The sequence below is a fragment of the Mizuhopecten yessoensis genome, unplaced genomic scaffold (assembly GCF_002113885.1).
Source record: "Mizuhopecten yessoensis strain PY_sf001 unplaced genomic scaffold, ASM211388v2 scaffold716257, whole genome shotgun sequence".
Classification (NCBI taxonomy): Eukaryota; Metazoa; Mollusca; class Bivalvia; order Pectinida; family Pectinidae; genus Mizuhopecten; species Mizuhopecten yessoensis.
Window position 1 is genome coordinate 122,675 of NW_018480026.1, and position 20,243 is coordinate 142,917.

Here is a 20,243-nt window from a genome sequence, read left to right on the forward strand (position 1 = left end):
TACTCTGCTCTCTGTCATTGCGCGGTTTTTCAATAGATTGATAATGTTCGTAACCGGTTGATTCTACACTCGACTTTCATTTCATTAGATGGGACGACGTTGTCTTCCAACTTATTAGAGTTAATATCAGTATCTGGTGGGATGCTCGATGAATCGTCGGGTTCTTCATGTCTTATGATTTCGTCATTTTTTCTAGCCAAGTAATTTCTGAAGAATACGGGTAATATTTGACTCACTACAAGTAGTCTCTGTCTTCTCTGACGTCTACTGATTCCTTCCGTTAATACCTTACGTATGACCACTTTGTGTTTAGCTATATTCTTTGTATCCTCGTTAGAAATGGTAATGTTATCTACTGCAATGTTATCAATTATTTCCATCAAAAACTTAAGTTGTCGATCCGTTAATGTTAACAAGATGCCTTTCTTCTGATCGCTCGATGCTATCAACCATCATTCCACTAACCTCTTTATTGTTTTTAGGAAAATACAACACCGTGTCCTCTCCCGGTAAGATCCTGGTGCGGAGTGGTGGTACTTCGGAGCGTAGATCGATGATATTTACATTCGGATTCGACGGTGAGACATCGATTAATAAATAACCGAATATGTTGCCAACAGGTATGCTTCTCTAAAATAAGCGCTCTGTCTGGGAAATATCTGTCGTCCCAATGCTTCCACTTGCGATTAATCTCTATAGTTTCTAAACAGAACGAAATATTGCGTATTTAGACTCAATGTGCGCATTACTTTTCCTTTCTGGAATACGTTGTGTACTAAAAACATGACGGTAAAGTTTTGATGATGAGATTTCACGCAAAACATTTTCATTAGATGTGGGCTGTACACTCCCTCTGCCAAACAGTCGCCTATCACCAGTAGTCTATGACCTTATATATCCCCCCATTCGTTAAACTGATCTCCGTTTGGTAAACCTTGATGAAACGTGATATTCCTCAAGTTAACTCGTCAAACGTAGGCTGCCACGTGTCGTAACATAGAATGATCTTTTTAGGGGTTCGCTAAACATACCATTAGCGTTCTCCAATATCTTTTTGGTTAGGAATGTTTTTCCAGAACCAGTAGCACCACACATAATGATTCTACATGGGGATTGGAACTTGATGAGACTCTCTCTGGTATATCACGCCATCGTTGATTATAAAATGAAGACACAAACACAAAACTTTACTATTTACAAGATTATTTTTTTCTGCAACCTTTTTTTTCTTTTTTTTTCTATACATTAATAATATTTCCTGTATACTTTAACAGACTTTTTACAGTTCGACACAACATGTTTGATGAGTACGTGTATAGTAAAAACAGTAAGAAAATGAATTCTGAATGAATTCGTATACATAATTGTCATTTGCTTCTAAGTTATTTCCAAAAGGTTTTAGGATGGATTCCATCGTTATCCCTCTGCAACGATTCAGCAGGTAGTACAAACAATATTGTCCACACACTTTCGGTGTGTTACTCTGCAGCCGTCTATCGTTGTAGGTATTAGCTTCAAGCGAAAATTACTTAAATGAATGTCCATAACTATCGAAAAATTCCTTCTTTTCCTTTGATGTACAATAGAAAGCTAGCCAGTGTCTTCCCGGACTATCACGATTGTCCGTATTAACGATGTAACCAATTGGAAATGTTTCCATTTCACTCGGTATCTCGTCACGAGCGTAAACCCCCATCACCGTTTTTCTCATTACAGGATCACAGTCTATGACGCAACGCAACTGTGAGGTGTTCATGGTAACACTATATCTCTCGCAGCGTTGATTTCAAAGTAACCCGGATATTCGCAGTAAATGATGCAGAACACCGCTGTCGTAAATGCCGTCCCAAAGATGAACTCTAGTCTGACGTTCCCTTGTTTGAGTAAGGTGAGATATTGATTGGTTTGAAAGGTAGGTTCCAATTCGAAGGTGTAGAGTGCATAACCTTTTGCAATGTCGTCCCTCTCTATGTCAGAACCGGTATCGTCAAGCCATTTCCCCGTCGATTGTAACATGGTCCTAAGGACTGGAATGGTGGTCTGACCGCCGGTTGCACTGTACTTGAGTTTTATGGGGTTTCCACCGACTGGTATTCCATCTACGTAGACTCCTAGGGATGTGACGTTATAGGGTTTGAAAACCCAGGGGTTCTGTTCGTAGTCACCGGTGGTACTGGTGGCGTTTACGAATCCAACTACGACGAGGTTTGGTCTCACACCTTGGAATATATTATCGTAAGTGAAGTTTGTTGTCCCAGTAGGGATGGTCATCTGCTTGATTATGGTCTGTAAATGGATATTTGGCATTGGTCACGTCGAAAGCTTGACTTTGTGCATAGATGACGGCCGGGTTGACCTTGACTTTGCTCACACGTAGTCGAATATCTTTAAATGATACCTTTTAATCGGCGGATGCGGTGCCGGATAGGAGACAAAAACTTGATTTAGAACGATAAAGTTTGTCGTTGACTTGATTCAATACATACCTATCCATTTTGAAAAAAATCGTGATAGAGCGGACCGACCACATCTACCACTTTCCCACCTTCGAACATTTGAGCTCTTTGCAAGAGAGCGTTGTTTGCTCCGGTCCTAGGACTATGTTCACCCATATTTCCCTCGTCGTCCCGCTTCCATATTTGGGAAGTCAACTGAGTTGTCTTTGCTTCATCACCGTATTTCTAAAGACTCTGTATGTAAGCCTTATAGGAATAATGACTCGTCGTTGAAACTATGTTCTTCCCCTGTAGAGAACTGTCTACTTGTGAAAATAACGAAGGTAGAAACAAATTGATGGGTCCCACATCATCGGTTAGGGACATGGTGGTTCCGTCCGCTTTAGTTATTTTTACCTTTGCATAGATCAGACTGTTCCGTAAATCTAGTAATTCCAATCCGTTTTGTCCGGAAACGACGAATTCTACTACAGAATCGCTCGTGATTTGAGATAACGGTAACACGTCATGATAGTAAATGTTTTCGACAGCTGTCTGTGGCGGTGGAAGGTCAAATATCGCTAATTCTGACGGTTGTGCTTCTCTGAAGAACTCTTTGTTTAACGCAGCCATTGTGATATCAGACCCTTATTTTTCCTCTTATTCTTTTTCACAGCTTTCCCTTTGGCTTTACTTTTCAGTTAACTCGCCTTCCGTTTTGTTGTACTTGTTTTTCTTTTCATCAGATGCGTTCGTGGAGTGTTGACACGTCGGCGTTTCCTGGCAGACTGACGGCGATTTGGAGTTCGTTTCCTTTTCATCTTGGATTTGGTTTGTTCTAGTACTGGTTGAGCTGGAGAGACCATGCTTACGTCTACCTCTCGCACAGGTAAGAATTTCCCTCACATCGTTTTTGCCTATGGGAATCATGAATTCGTTCGAATTTTGTGACAATCCGCCACCGAATTGCTTCACGTTTCGTTTCGTTTTGTCTACAAAAGCATTCTCTTTTCCACATCCATTTCCCCACGTTGGGAACGTACATCTTTGAAACTTTCATGCTAGAAAGGATATTGTTGAAAGTGAAGAGTGATCGTCGCTTCATATTTTAAGAATGAAGGTGAATCACGCTTTCCCGTCCTTATATAAAATTCTATGTCTTTAACTTCTGACTTTTTCACAGATACGGAGAATGGAACATTGAACGATTGGGACCAGTTTGCTTCTTTTATTGCTCTTACCGGACGGAGAAGAGTTTCCTTTTCACCATCGAAGAAGCTTTCGTCACATACGTCACTGTGTAGGTATAAGTGCTGTCTCGTCTTCGTACCACTCGTAGCAAACTCGATGTCGACTAAGGCCACTTTCCATGTAGATTTAACGGTGTTTGGAAGATCGCATCAAATTGGCAAGGGTTTTTTTGAGGAAAGTAATTCTTACTTCCATCGCTGTGAATGACTACGAAATGTGACATCTTTGCTTACATCTCTGATGTCTTTCTCTGCTATCCACTGGTTATATTTAGATGGCCAGCCCTCGAATTTGACCGGCTCTCTTACGCTTTTTCATTTTTTCTTCGATGTACCATAACGCGTTTTCGTCCTTGTCCACTCTCTTTAGTTCGGATTGATAAAAGCTCCCCGTGATTGAATCGTTCAAAAGGTCTATTAACTGGTACTTTGGTATACCTTGACGTAAGAAACGCTTGTTGATTTTGAATATTTCTAAAGACCATTGTTGTTGATAAGCTCGTTTAAAAGGTTGTTTTTAAATGTGAGATTCTCACCAGGCTTTCAATCTTAAACCTTAAGTAGAGGATTATCGCCCTTTGCATGTAGGTTGTTAGTGTTCCGGAATATCCGGGTATCGTTTTTCTTATTAGGAGTAAAGAATAGCATCCGGGTTGAGTTTCAAGCTGTAGTCGGCACGTGGGCTTGTTTTATATAATGTTTACATCATAATACCTGATAGGTATGTTATCATCATTTTATTATGTGTCTCACTGTAAGCTTTAAGCGAACGCTTCAATTGTTTGTATCTCAATCGTTCATATTAATAGTGTACAGTTTAATTGTCTGTCGATGTAAACACAATGTAATTGTACCCTTGTTTTATTTACAGATGACTGTGATCATTGTTGTGAAATAAAACGTGACAAATATAACTGGTTCTTATTTATGATCACAGTCATCTATTTTTGTTCTGTTTCTTTCTGTGATACATGAAGGCGAAAATATTGGCTTTGTTGTTTTTGTTAACATCTTTGGGAGCAGTACCATTTATAACGTTCTGTGAGGTGTAGCATTGTAACTCTTGACAAAATCTTGCAATTTGTCTGCATATACATAAGTTCTGTATTTCGTGAAATACCTATACATCGTAGTCTTCAGCGTTCGTATGACACGCTCGACTACGGAAGCTTTCTGTTCAGTGCGACTAGTAAAGTATTTAATGTCATTGTCTTCACAATATCGTCTCATCAATTTCCCGGTAAATTCTTTACCTGCGTCAGTATACAAACGTTTTTTTTTTTGCGTGTCTGACGTGTCTGACGTTCTTTCTAAGCGCATCTAACACGTCTTTTGTCGTTTTCGTTTTGTAGGTTCCACCCATAAGAAGCGGCTGAATACATCTATGACGACGACAACTACCGAATACTATCAATCTGTTTAGAAAGGTTCGACACGTCTGCGACATCGGCTTGAAACTCCTCGTAAGGACCGGATACTTCCACTCTTGCTCTCTTGAAAGAACGCTTGATTGTATTTTGTAAGCTTTAATCGTCCAAGCTCTGAATATATCTTCTAATCTTGTATGGCCTGGCGAAGTGAATCCTTGGGATTTCAAAACTTGATGAACTTTCGTTGGACTGTTTAAACTAACTCCATTCTCGGAATTGAAATACACCTCATTTATAAGTCGCTTCTCTTCCTCGGTCAACATATTCAATGATAATACAGACAATATAGTTATATGTAGTCTTTTATTGTGCTGTTTTATGAAACCAGTGTTCTACACGATTCATGGACATGACTATTTTAAAACGAACAGTCTCTCGAATACTGTCACGAACCACTCTGATGTCATCTAGATGAATAAAGGCGACCATCACATCAGATTGTCTTTCACTTATGATTTCTCTGACGTGGTTTGCATACATCAATTTCAATAAGTTGTCCATACTGACGACTTCCGGCGCATCTAAAGTAGCATTCATTCCCATGGGGATATCTTAATGTTATTACTAGGTGGGTTAGGTAAAAACACAATGCTGATCGATGCATTCTATAGAAAAGTTTTTTTGGTTCCAATATTTCAGTGTTTTCCCACACTAATAACAAGTCACGCAATCGCTGACACTCTCGTAAAAAACGTCACAGGATAACTGATAAGGACTCTGACGAAGTTTACCTGCCCACTGAGCAAATGTTAACAACCGATCGTCACAGATCGTCATGTGTAGGTGAACTGGGCGAGCAGTATCAGTGTCCATCTATAAGTAGAATGAATAGATACGCTGCTAATATTCTTTCCTATAGCGTTACTTTATTATTTGTCTACAGTAAGTTCACCATTACATCAACGTATCTTTCGGGTGCTCTTTCAATATGTGTTTCACTAGTCGTTTCTCACCTCTGTCAGAGTAGTTTTCACAATAACATACACAGATTAGACAAATGTATCTACGACGTCTCTCGTATTCGTCAACGATTACGGAAAGCTGATCACCATCAACGTCAATTTCCACTTACTGATCACCGCTCATACTGTATTTTACGTTTACTATCTGTTAGTCAGATGAATAGGTATGCTTGAACTTCACCGATTTTCTTCACGTATTTCTTTATCTTTTCGCTATACCTTTGATTCACATAGTTCTCGTCCCTCAAACGTTCGTCTTGCATCAGACGTTGCAATGTGTCTGTAGGTATACAAGATTGAATGACAAACTCGCGCAAAGTCTTTTCCACTTCCAAATGATTTGTAACGGTCAATGCTTCGTCAAAATGTAAGTCTATAGCAACAGCACTGGAATACATCAGACATTCATGTTCATGTTGACTCGCTCGACGATTCTCACAGCCTAAACATACGAATAGTTCTGTTATTTTTGATTTTATAACGTATGCATGAGAGAGATGCAGCAGCTTTTTCAGTAGTCTCCGAGTCTGTGTTTAATTCCATTATAACACATGTACGTATTGGTATGATCTTTTAATATGATAACGTAACTCAAAATATTTAAATGACGAACATCATCTGTTGAAACAGACAGTCTTTTGACCACCTCATGTGCTCCGTTTTGATGTCGTCAAAATAGTTCCAATTTTTTAAGGGTGATACCACACATGAAACACGAAACGCCATCTTCGATACCGGTGTAGAAAAATCCGTTACTGGCGAGATGATATGGAGATTGATGGTGATGTTTTGACCAATTAGCAAATGTGTCCACACGGTTACAACATTTGATCAATGATGGATGATGTGGACGTATTATAGCCGTATCATAACACGTTCTGATACAAACGCTGTCTGTGACCTTATCCATTAAAAAGTTAACGTTCTATAAATACACAGATACACCACAAACTCTCCGATAGAGTTAAAAGTTTCTTAAAAAATTCTCCCGATAGTCTTGTTTTCTTTCCTTCGTCCACCAGACAAATTCTAAGCCTACCTTACAATTTTCTGACAATGACTTCCTGTGTAAGACTGAGGCGTCAGACGACTCTGTTGGGTGAAATGTTTGTTACATTGATGTCTTTTTTCTTGATCTGATCTATTTGTGCTTGAGCCATTGAATGTGTCGAAAATTCTCCTCACTCACTATATATATACTCCTAACCGATTGGGACTGATAGGGACCGATAGGGGGACTGACAGGGGGGCCGACAGGGGGACCAACAGAAGAACTGACAGGGACCGACAGGGACTAACAGTGACAATGACTGACAGGGGGGACTAACAGCAACAAGGACTGACAGGGGGAACAGGCACCGACAGGGACCGATAGGGACTGATAGGGACGGACAGGGGGACTGGCAGGCACCGACAGGGACCGATAAGGACTGACAGGGACTGGTAGGGACTGGTAGTGACTGTTTAATACCTGTAAAATATATCTACTCGTAGTAACGGATCTGTCACACTCAGTAAGAGGCGCGTAGCGCTCTTGGACAGGCGTTGGAAAATGCCACAGAGGGAAAAAGAAAAGTACAGATGAGTGTACCTAAAGGACTTTCCGTTTGTCGATCTTGCTGAGAGGAAAAGAAAAAAGAAAAAAACAGTAAATATATATGTTTAAATCTAAGTCATGAATAACAAGAATTCCTGTCTTTCTTTGGAGGGGGGGGGGAGGGTCTTCAACTATAAAATTATGATTACGAAGTTCCATATGTACCATATATACTGTCACTGATTACTATGGTCCAGTACAATATATACTGTCACATGTATACTCTCACCTATAACTATGGTCCTGTACCATATATACAATCACTGATTACTATGGTCCTATAACATATATACCGTCAAATATAACTATGGTCATGTACCATATATACTGTCACCCTTTTTTGAAGTTCATATACCATGATACATAATATAGTGACTGATTATTATGGTTTTGTACTATAAATACATTGTACTACCACTGATTCTCGAATGTCACGTACCATATCTGCTGTCACTGATTTATGAAGGTCATGTACCATATATACTATCACTGATTTTTAAATGTATTGTACCATATATAATATCACTTATAACTATGGTCATATACAATATATACTGTCACATATAATATGGTCCAGTACCATGTATGCTCTCACTGATTTTAGAAGGTCATGTACTATATATATATATTGTCCCTTATTTTTGAAGGTCACGTATCATATCTACTATCACTTAGTTTTGAACGTCATATGCTATATATTCTGTCAGATAGTACTATGGTCACATACCATAGATGCTGTCACTGATGATTGAAGGTCATGTACTGTATACACTGTCACTGATTCTTGAAGGTCACCTACCAAACGTACTGTCACTGATTCTTGAAGGTCACCTACCAAACATACTGTCACTGATTCTTGAAGATCATTTACCATATATACTTCCACTTATTTCTGAATGTCGAGTACTATATAAACTGTCAATGATCATAATGGTATTGTACCATATTAACTGTCACTTATTTTCGAAACTCTTGGTTCATATATACATTCATTGCTTTCTATGGTCATATACCGTGTCACCGATTCTTGAAGATCACGTTCCAAACATACTGTCACTGTTTCTTGAAGTTCATTTACCATATACATACTGCCACTGATCGTTTAAGGTCATATATACTGTTACTGAGTTTTGGAGGTCATGTACCATATTTACTGTCACATATCACTATGGTACTATACCATATTGACTGTCGCTGAGTTCTGAAGGTCATATACCATACATACTGTCAATGATTTATGAAGGTCATATATAACATATACAGTCACTGATTTTGTAGGTCTAGTACCAAATATACTGTCACTGATTTTTGAAGGTCAAGTACAATATATATTGTTACTGATTACTGTCAGCAGGTTGGTAAGGGAGTACCTGATTTCAGTTCAGTTCAGTTTCTTTATTTCCGAGAGCCATCCGACTCATATGTTAAATGTCAAACATTTACATCATGGTGACGCTAGTACGTAGATTATGTGTCTTCAAATATTCTATTTCAAACCAATGTCTTCAGACATTGCCAGAGTGTGTTTCATTATATGCAAACCACAATCAGTGCAAGTGCATCACACAAGAGAAAAAAAAACAAGGAACATTCGATATCTTGACTAATAAGGTGGTACAATGATAAATTACTCTTATTTGTGAGATTTGAACACGCTGATCCGTCTGATGAGTGACACATCATTTGCCTCCTAGATAATAGCTCCTTATCATTTAAATTGTAAAAGTCGTCGTTCATGTTTATATAGCACTTTCTTATACATATAAGTCTTACATACAACTGTCAGTAGCGATGGAAAATATCAATTAAGAAGCTTTCCGGTAAAATACAAAAAGGCTGTTTTGATGTGGGTTACCAGTATCGAGGCGAGGCAAAGGTTTGCTTTTCAGAAACGGAAGCTATCACGGCGTTCGCACTTGTTTTTAGCCTGGAGTATTTTCACAGAATAATATAGCAGACTATTCAGTCCTCTGAACGGAACTATACATATTTTACTTTTTGAAACGACAAACGAAAAATGATATAATAAATTGCTGTTTCCGTACTTTTAGTTACAATTTCGTTCAGAGAAAACAGGATTAACAAGGAATCACGACTTTATGAGCATCTATATTGTCAACGGAATCTAGCGCGCTCATTTTTTGTCGAATATTGCGTATCCCAAAATATAGAGGTAAGAGGTTCGACGCACAGCAGGCAAGATAGATAGATATCTTTTTTTTTTTTTTTTTTTTTTTTTTTTTTTTTTTTTTTTNATAACAAGTAATGTACCTGAATTCAAATCGTGTTCAATAAAGCATTTTTTTTTAGTATTATCAATAGTGTTTCTATTGTGGTATGGATTGTTTGCATTTCATTTTTGACGAAATAAAATAATATCTTTGTCTAGAGTGGAACCAATTTGTTCTGTGGACAATTCAATGTGATAAGATAGTATCTAAAACTACATGTTTCTTTTGGGGTTTTTTCTACATCATAATATATACTGAAAGAGTGCAGAGTTATCGAGGCAAAAACAATTTAGTTGATCAATAAAACTATTGGTGTGTTCAGGTTTCTGGCCCGAGGGAAAAAAATCGAATAAGTGTATATGTCTTGTTTTTTTCTTCGAAAAACTACTCCGAACTGAACAGATTCTTGTGAAATTGTAGTTCTTGAAAAATAGTTAAATTTTGATTTGAGATAAAATGATCTTGACCTCCATATTTGAAAACATATCAAAGTGCATCTTTTGTTACGCAACATAATACAAATTAGATGATAAAACAGTACCTATTTACAACAAGATCACGATATTTTTTTATAGGAAATCGTTTGATTAAATGCGGCATAGTGTGACTGTCGTTTTGGTATGATTTCCGTTATTTTGGTAATGTTATATTTGAACATTTCATTTTGGTAAGAACTGGATCATTCCTTACTTACCGATAGGGGTACCTGGCAAGGGTGCGCGTAATGAGCAACTTAATAATTTCAATCGGCCTGACAAAAGAAAATACCGGTCCAAATGATTCCAAACAAGGAAAATCATATATTACAGTAACGCCTTTTTGTAGATTTGTCCACATTTAGGATAAGTGTTGCATTCAAATTCAAATATAAATGAAAAAAATACTGATACCAAAAGTGATGAGTTAACTAAATCCCTGATATATCTACCGTTACGTATATCCTAACGAAAGTCAATAATCCAACAGCTCCACAAACAGGCCTGACATGTTAAGCTGTTTGAAAGTGAAAAGGGATGGCACCATTGTGGAGAATGGGTGTCTAAAATGTACAATCCCTCCACGTTATGAATACCTGGTGTCGTTTTACGACTCTAGACCACCTCCACGTTACCTCCACGCGGTTCAATGGCGGAGTAGAGGTGTAGTGTGGAGTCACGTTCCACCGTGGAGTGATGGTGGGGGACTGAACGTGGAGTCACCGTGACGGGCAAAAAAAGCACCACCGCGAAACGTTGGGATCGTATGCCTCCACGCGGTGTGTAGTGATCGAAAACAGACATAATGTATTTCCAAAGGAAACATGTGGTTTTCTAGATACAATATGAGCTCCTGGGGGCTGGGGACCATATAATTCACAAATAAACAACAGTAAAGGTTACCCCTCCCCAGGGGGGAACGTGAGACCCCAGGGGCATGAAATTCACTATTTTGGTAAAGCATCTTAAGACTTTTCCATCTCTAAAGAATATTTGATTCTACCATTCCTGAATCTTGAGAAGAAGATTTTTGAAATTTTAGACAATTTGACCCTTTTTGGCCCGACCCATCAGCCACTGGGGGTCAGTCAGGGCTGAAATGTGCATACCATCAAACTGCTATCGAATACTGATAATGCTAACCAAGTTTGAAACAATTCCAATGGAAATGAAACAAATGCTGGTCCAAAATGGGATTTCCCTATATAAACTATAGTAACGTTTACCCCCTCCCCAGGGGGAAACGTGAGACCCCAGGGTCATGAAATTCACTATTTTGGTAAAGCATCTTAAGACTTTTCCATCTCTAAAGAATATTTGATTCTACCATATCTGAATCTTGAGAAGAAGATTTTTGAAATTTTAGACAATTTGACCCTTTTTGGCCCCGCGCCTCATGCCCCTGGGACTGGGGACCATATTATTCACAAATGTGGTTGACCTTTGGCCATGGAAGATTTCTGCAAAATTTTATTGAAATCGGTTTAGAGGTTTTGGAGAAGAAGTCGAAAATATAAATTGTTTACGGACGCAAAACGCACGACGGACGACGGACGACGCACGACGCCGGACAAAAGGCGATCGCAATAGGTCACTTGATACTTTGTCTCACGTGACCTAATTAAACATGATACAAGTAATATAGTTTTTGTGATAATTTAATTTTCATAATTTATCCCAGATGATGCTCAAAATAGAACAGAACATTTAGATCACATACCAGAGTATTTGAACATAATTTTTTCTCACAACCACCATAGATTTCCTCCCTTACGATTTATTGGATAAATCTGCTGTAAATTGTGAAACAGATTTGGTTACCCACTAGGCGTTAATACCCTGGACGTGATTTCATTGGTCAAATTCTTAATAATGACGTCAAGTTACAGTGCTTTGCGTCGTCATCTTCCATTGTGACGTCATAGTTTATGGGAATTGTTACCCCGATCGGAAATAGCAATAATGAAATCACAAGAGAAACACATTGTTTTCGAGAGATAAGCTTTACCAGTTTAATAGTAATTTGTCATAACTCTTTGATTTATTTATTTATATATATATCATATATAGACATTAAGAAAGTGCAACTGATAATAAATGTTTGATTACAATGATGTTCTGTCGAGAGCAATCCTTTATAAATATATTCGTTAATTTGCTCAATTTGTGTGTGAAATAAAGTTTACACATTAACAATATCTTTGTAATGTTCAATCTCACGAGCATCTCAATGTCTATAAGACCTCTTCCATATCAAGTGAATATGATATATTTTATAAAACGTTTGAACATCTCATCTCCATAATAGTTAATTAATTATTAAATTAATAAATAACTTGTTTAATATCTAAATAACCTTATTTAATCTAATTATAAATGCTGGATTGAATTTGCTCCTTGAAGAAATCTGAAGTTTGCTAGCCGTAAGAAATGCTTTGAAAAGATGATGTTCTATTTAAATAAAAAATAAATAAAACCAAAACACACATATGTAACATAATATATATATATAAAATGATAACACATTTGCATTCAGGTGTGACAGGTTTTATCGGTACATATGATCAGAGTCGACTTCTAGCTTCCCCGTTCGGCTGATTTCGCTACCCTTCCTAGGTGCGGAATATGCCGAGTTGTGACGAGTACTAGGAAACTCGAAAGCCTGGGTCATTTGTTCAATACCAAGTTTTGTGGCAAAAACAATGAAATTTCCCATTACTCACACGTGTTCATCGATGATGACCTGCCGACTAACATGGACATTAAATAAAAACGACATGGAGAGATAAGCTAGCCTAGTAACAGTGAAACTGGTATTATAGCACACGATATCAACCGTATTGGCCTGCACGTTTTCATATAATATAATGTAAAACATACAAAACTATCTATTGCGAAAAATTCTTCTAATGAACTTTACAGTGCGTGTATAGCAGGAACATAATTATATATTAACATAATATGTAGGGGGTTGGGGACATATTTTATTTAAAAGATTGCTGATCAATAGGCCGGTGAGTTTTATCGGTATTCGTTTGCTAGGGTGAATGGCCCTTTACTTTTATAAGTTTGAATATGTACAATAATCAAGTTCAATAATGTACTTAATTTAAAACATGTAGGATTCTCTCTTAAGGTTTAAATTAGATTTTACTTAATTTTAACCTTTTTTTTTTTTAAGGTTCAAATAAGATTCAATTTGTTTAAAACATACTTTTTCTATTTTTTCCTGCTTTAAGTCAAATAAGATTTAATTTAGTTTAACGAAAAAATTTCAGTTCGATTAGAAATGTACAAATTAAAAAAACAAAAACATTTTTAGGAGATGATTGAGAACCAATTACTAACGTACTATAGATATCATTCTATTCGTTCTTAACAAGCTTTGCTTTTAATTCATATATATCTTTACAGTAATAGCCTGAATAAGTACATAAGAAACTGTTGACAATGAAAAATAGAAGATGACTTGGTTATATTGGTAAAACATATTTTATTTCCCAAGCATCATCTTTTTGGAGGTTGGGGTGCCTCGGGTTCATTCCTCTAACTACATGTAGCCTCACATATAAGGCCTCTTTCCCTTCATTCATTTTCTCTTTCATTTCTTCTCTCACGCTTTTCATGTAATCATTCATTCTTCCATTTTCATTCATTTCAATTATATGTTTAGTAGTTGAAAAATGTATTAAATTCAATCGAAATAACATATTATAACGCCTAACCAATTCCGTATACAAATATTGAAACTACATACATGTTTATGAATAGATCAACATGTCAAAAATCCTTCACTATTGAAAAGGAATTGCTAAGTTTTCTTCAAATTTGGACAAAAATCAACCGAATATATATTATTGACAATGATAAAAATGAGTATCTTTTGATGTTTTCCTTTTTTATTTGGAATTCCTCAGATATATTGTCCAGGGGAATAAAACCGTACAATATAAATGTAGCTACTAATCTTAATATATATACATAGAAACATAAACAATGTGTTAGGATATCGGATTATTAAGGGTGTGTTATACAATCACATGAAAGTTGACAACATACTCATAGTTCATTTCATATTCAAACATTAACTTAACACACTATAGAAACATTAAAAATAATACAAAATTCATACATTTAACAAACCGAATTTGTACACACATACACTCACATACAAAAGTATATAGGGTAATCGCAACTTCTAGGAATGTTTAACTCGAAGCTTAAAAAAATACCCGGAACTAATATTTATAAGTGTACCACACACAGGGGTGATACATTTTACTAACCCCTAAACCTACATAATCACATAGTACCCAAACCTAGGAGCTGAAACGGATGTGGCACCAACTCTAACGATTTAACATTGACATTCATGATAAAGGTAGCTGATCATAATCGTTCTAACAGACAATACGTTGTCAAATTGTACTTAGTAATACGGAAAACAATTCATCGCGGGCAACCTGATATAAACAGAAAATACTTTAGATAAAATGTATACAGCACGATGTAAAAGTGCATTGTTAAGGCAAGTAAATTGATAAACATATGCTTAGTAAAATAACTACTGATTCGATTCCATTGGCCAAGATAGTATCACAAATTTAGTACATTTGTGCCCTTTAAACATCGGATTCTTTCAACTTGATGAAACTAATATTTTCACACTGTGACAAATATCAAAAGTGATATTTTCACCGTGTGAAAATATCACTTTTTGGTATTGACCAATCATAACGGTATCTTCTATTCGCTGCATTCAAAGGCAACGATTTGTTGTTCAGATTCAAATGAAGCGACGGTAGAATAAGTGGTTGCTATGGTAAATGTTTGATACACACACTTAAGTATTTACATAGATATACAATTAACAGGATTTTTATAAGCATCATACCAGCCAACAGCAGAAAACATCGGAATTACGTTGAGTATCTCATTCAAAATGGCGTGTGGCCGTGTGTTCAAGCGTGACGTCATTAGAATATGGCGCTAATTATTACGCTTTTAAATTCCAGCCCTTTTTTGATGCATTTCATTTTTCATGTTTTACGCTATAAAAATGTAATAAATAGAAACTGTAATGGTGTCTTCATTAATAAAGAAAAATATTTCACTAACGTGGCTAATATTTTGATATTTTTCACGAGTGCGCAAAATTATCACAATATTAACCACACGAGTAAAATATATTTGTTATTACTGAAGACACCATTAAATATCCTCTATATAGTATTACACGTACAAAAACTGTTACAAACGTTTCATCAGAAATAAAGAATATTTTGAAGTAAACAATGACAAAGGGGTTAACTATTTCCTCATTTGTCTTGTGGAAATAAAAGCTACAAAATATTCTTGATCATCATTACATTAAAAAATAAATATTGAGATCACTTGTGAAAATGACCCAGAATTAGTTAATTTTGAATAATTCTAAACAAAAGCACAGCAATGTATAGCTTTATCACACATTCCGAGATTTCATATGTTGGGGTGATACGACTTGTCCTACATGTATAAGTTGCGAGTACATTGGTGAAAACAGGAAAAGCATCGTTCCAAATATCAATGTATATTAAGAGGATGCAATGAATGAGAATGAAAAAAATAGTGACTATTGTTTAAATTATTTTAATGCCCGCTTCTTGTTTTCAAAGATTATGTTGCACCTCTTAGACATAATCGTTTGAACCTAACTTTTGAAAAAACAAACAAAAAAACGTTTCCTGTTATTATCATTTTTCGGTTTGAAATGCATCTTTTTAACATTTATGGGGGTATGCAACACATATTCGAAGATGCTCGAAGATGCGCGTCTTGGAGAATATGGCGAACGGAACTTCGTTGCATACTCTCATAAATGTTAAATAGATTCATTTTAAACCTTATATTTACTTGCTATAACATCCACTTTTATTATTTGAAATTATGAAAAAAAAATAAAAAATCACGTAAAAAATTGAACAGCCTTTTTCGCGGGAAAGATAATGCGTTATCAACGGTGACAAAATACACAGTTGAGCAATAAACAAGTTGTTTCAATATACATATTTCTTATCATTTTATTTATATTTCCATGGTGTTTCACAAGCATTGATTATCTTAAAAGTTGACAGTGGATCTTAATTTGAATAAAGATACTCTGTAAAATATTTTAGTTGCAAAAAGGCAGAACTTTATTCCGTGTTCGCTGAGATAGCTGACCGTTAGAATGTAATCAACGGTTGTGCAGCGGCTACGCTCATCAGGCCACGAAGCATTTGTGAAATGTTGAGTTTCCTAAGAAACCACATGACAATTTAATAGATGCTGTTGGCTGAATTCTTGTGTCGATCGACTTTGTCAACAGGACTAGCTCATCGTTTGAGCTTTCGGCATGTGTTACTGTCGCTGAGGGAACTGGCCCACGAGCCGGGACGATTTCATCTGCTTCGTCACTTGCAAAGGACGCTAGTGTAGAGGACAGCTTATTAGTTCGTTCTGTTGAAAATGACCTTTTATAGGATATAATAGCAGACACACTTCGGTAGCCCGACATAACCATGATGTGCCTTATTTTTTTTTATTTTTTTTTATTTAATCATGATATATAACTGAACAAAAATAATTTTAAAAAGTGATAAACAACAAAGAGTTTTAAATACATGAAAAATGGTATTTATGAATAATTGTATATTCCTGGGAGGCCCTTTTTATCAACGAACGTTCTGAAGATAAATTGACTTGATTTAACCTTAATAAATGTGACTCAAACTATTCATTGAGACTCAACTATTCTTTTCAAAACATTGAAAATAATATTTTATTTACGCTTAATTAGATTAAATTATCCGTATACCAATGCAATCAATTAATAATAGATATTTCCAAACAATAGTATGGTTCTGTATTAACTACTTCTTAAAACAATAACTATAATATGATTCAATATTGCTTTGTATTTTAGCCATTTGGAGGCAATTCCATAATGTAAAACAGTTAATTACGGTATTGTGTTGATCGTATTACAGATACTTTCATACACGATGTACAAATTATCAGTGAAATTGACGTTAAATATATGTTTTTCAACCGGTTCTGACGCGACTTGCCGCATGATCTCTAAGCCCTCCTCCGAACTGCCAATACCTGCCGTGATGACGTGAATACCTGCTGATTTGATGTAGTCGGCATCATCACTCAAATTTGCCTTGGTCATATCATTTGGACTAAGAAGAACAAGAAGAACATCGATTGCTTCTTCTCGATCGCCTCTTGCTTGGTTGTATATATCACTGTGAACGTCCAACAGAGCCTGTCCAAGTTGGTTCCCCGCCTTATTTGGATATACTACAGATTCATTAAGCCCCGATATCATATCTGACTTGCTGAGGTACTGATCAAGATATATTGGTATTTTTGTTTTCGTATTGAATGTAGCTACGGCCAGTCGCACATCCAACAGTCTATTAACCAGGTATTGTATGCAGTCAAGAAAAGAGTAAAATTCTGATGATTCAAAGGACCTTGAACCATCAAGGAGAAATGTGAGATCGATCGGTCGAGCTGGAAAAGGAACATTAAGTGGGATGTTATGAAATAAATCATTTTCACGCAGCACAATAGCAACCGTGTTCATGTGGAATTCATGTAAAATCATACATATATATATATTATCATAAACTGGAGTTATATCATAGGTTTTCCAATAGTTTTGCACCTAATGCATAATTTCGTGGTTTGAGTTTTCCAATCTTACTCATACTCATATGGGTGAGAGTTTATTTCTAATACGTTTCTATTGAATTATTTTAAAATCGTCACATTAAGTGAAAATTTGATCAACATGGTGGCTGTTAGGCTTTATGTTGACGGCATCAAATTAAACAGGATGACGTCATGCTATTGTTTTTTTCGTGATGACATAGCTACCTCTCTGCTCTTGAAATGCAATCTAAGATAGACATAACTTACAAGCCCCAGGGAATAAACTCTTAAGAAAAGATTGTTAAGTTGTCAAATACTCGGAAAGTGTTTTCTTTGGCAAGTAAGGGGTCTTCCCTCAAGGTAAGCAAAATATTATGCAAGTATCATCCTAGGTTTGAGACGTGTAAGTACTCATCAGAAGCCTCGTTATTTGTAACTTAAGGATCATCCCCATTTGATTGATGTCCCATCACATTCCAAAGGGTGTAATATGTAAGATTTTATTTTGTTGACATATTACACAATTAAATTGTCATTGTTTACAAATTATGTTTTTCAGTTCATTTTACGAGGAAACTAAATCAGGTCCATAACGTGATAGGTTGTGTCGATATGAAGATAAACAAAATAAGACATGGTTGTAATTTTCTAATAAGAATGTATCAAAATCAAATAAGTATTTATATATTATAACCAATTGATTACAAATTAACCAATCTACAAGCTTATGAATGTTAAGTAATTTTTACGCCATTTGGTCTTTTCGATGAATGTAAACATATTCCATTATTTAAATGTTAGTATGTCTACATGTGAGTTTGATCATCATAATGTATGTTTTAACTGTTTAGAATATCATCCCGGATATATTATAAATATTCGTTAATGGTTAGGCAGGTAGGACTATAGTTTAGTGTTCATTTAATTGAAATAAGGTTTTTTTCCAGGAATTTGGAATCATCTCCTTCCAAATATGCCAAGAATTGATTATCAAATTCAGAATGTTTATGACAAATACATTTTTTACATTATGTTTTTAAAAGAACTTTGCATTCATCATTAAAATATTTGCAAAGTTATTATTCTCGGTTGTGTTTATAACCAATGCTAGGATCTTAATTTCAATACAAGTTTAAAAAAGTTTCGTGCTTTATAATGTAGAAATTCGAAGGTTAAATCCCTTTAGCGGAGATATTTATATAAAAGAGATATGTATTTATTTAGTATGCAACTCTCAACTATAGTAAATAGACCAAGACAAATCACATCAGAAAACTGCCGACCAATTTGACCTTTTCTTCGTTGGAAAAATAGCACAGATCACTAGGACTCTCTGCATTGAAAGTGTTGTATAACACTGGCAATTCTTACTTTTAGATAGAAAATGAAAAATAAGTATTTACGATTTTGGATGCAAGTCGAATTCCCATTTGACAGCTTGACACATCGTTCATTCGAGGCACACGGGCGATCCTTACAAAGGCCAATGTTTTCCTAGGAGAAAATAAAACAAAAACATTGCTGACAGAAAACCTTTTGAACACATCTATTAGGTATACATTGTAACCAACTTGCGATATTTGACAGACATTTTTTTTCAAATTATATAAACATATGCACAAACTCATTGATTGTTTTAGCATTTACTCAAAAAAGAATTCATCCGGGTTTGGAAGGTCTCAACCATTTACATTTTCAAAACGAGGAATTCAAAATCCAACATGAACAATATTTAAAGATATCGAAAACAATAACTTGAAATAAGTCATCGTAAAGAAGTTGGAAAATGCTGAATACTTCGGAAAAATCTACATCGGATAGTGACAAAAAAAAACTGTGTTTATTCGATTTTTACATGGTTGAATACAGCTCACCCGCAGGGTTTCTTACCTGTTACCTGTATCTACACGGGAATATAAGTTCTTATCAGAGACATAGCACATATTCGTAATGAGTAACCGGCAAAGGATGACGAGTTACAGTAGTAAACCAGCTGGATTACTATCCCGATTGTCTGACGCCGGAGAAGACATTTCTTGGAAAGTGCTACAGCAGGAATTGAGAATTATGAGGGAAGATATGCAGTTTATACATAAACTGGCCAGGCGGGATGAAATTCAAGAAATCATGGATAGTGCAGTGATAAAGCTGAAAACTGAGATACTAACAGAAACCA

At 35.9% G+C, this 20,243-nt stretch overlaps 1 protein-coding gene across 1 annotated transcript; it reads right to left on the reverse strand.

Moving 5' to 3' along the window:
• Nucleotides 1-1,752: 1,752 nt before the first annotated feature.
• Nucleotides 1,753-3,068, reverse strand: LOC110442384 (uncharacterized protein F54H12.2-like). Its single transcript, XM_021485967.1, has 2 exons — nucleotides 2,853-3,068; nucleotides 1,753-2,286 (listed from the first exon to the last, which is right to left on the reverse strand). The coding sequence occupies exons 1-2, from the start codon at nucleotides 3,066-3,068 to the stop codon at nucleotides 1,753-1,755; spliced, it is 750 nt and encodes a 249-aa protein (XP_021341642.1).
• Nucleotides 3,069-20,243: the final 17,175 nt, after the last annotated feature.

Excerpts from the sequence above, each read along its gene's own strand:
- LOC110442384 (XM_021485967.1), bottom strand. The coding sequence starts at position 3,068 with ATGGCTGCGTTAAACAAAGAGTTCTTCAGAGAAGCACAACCGTCAGAA. Across the intron at positions 2,287-2,852 it reads ACAGTCTGATCTATGCAAAG|ACCATAATCAAGCAGATGAC; the intron begins GTAAAAATAACT and ends ATCCATTTACAG.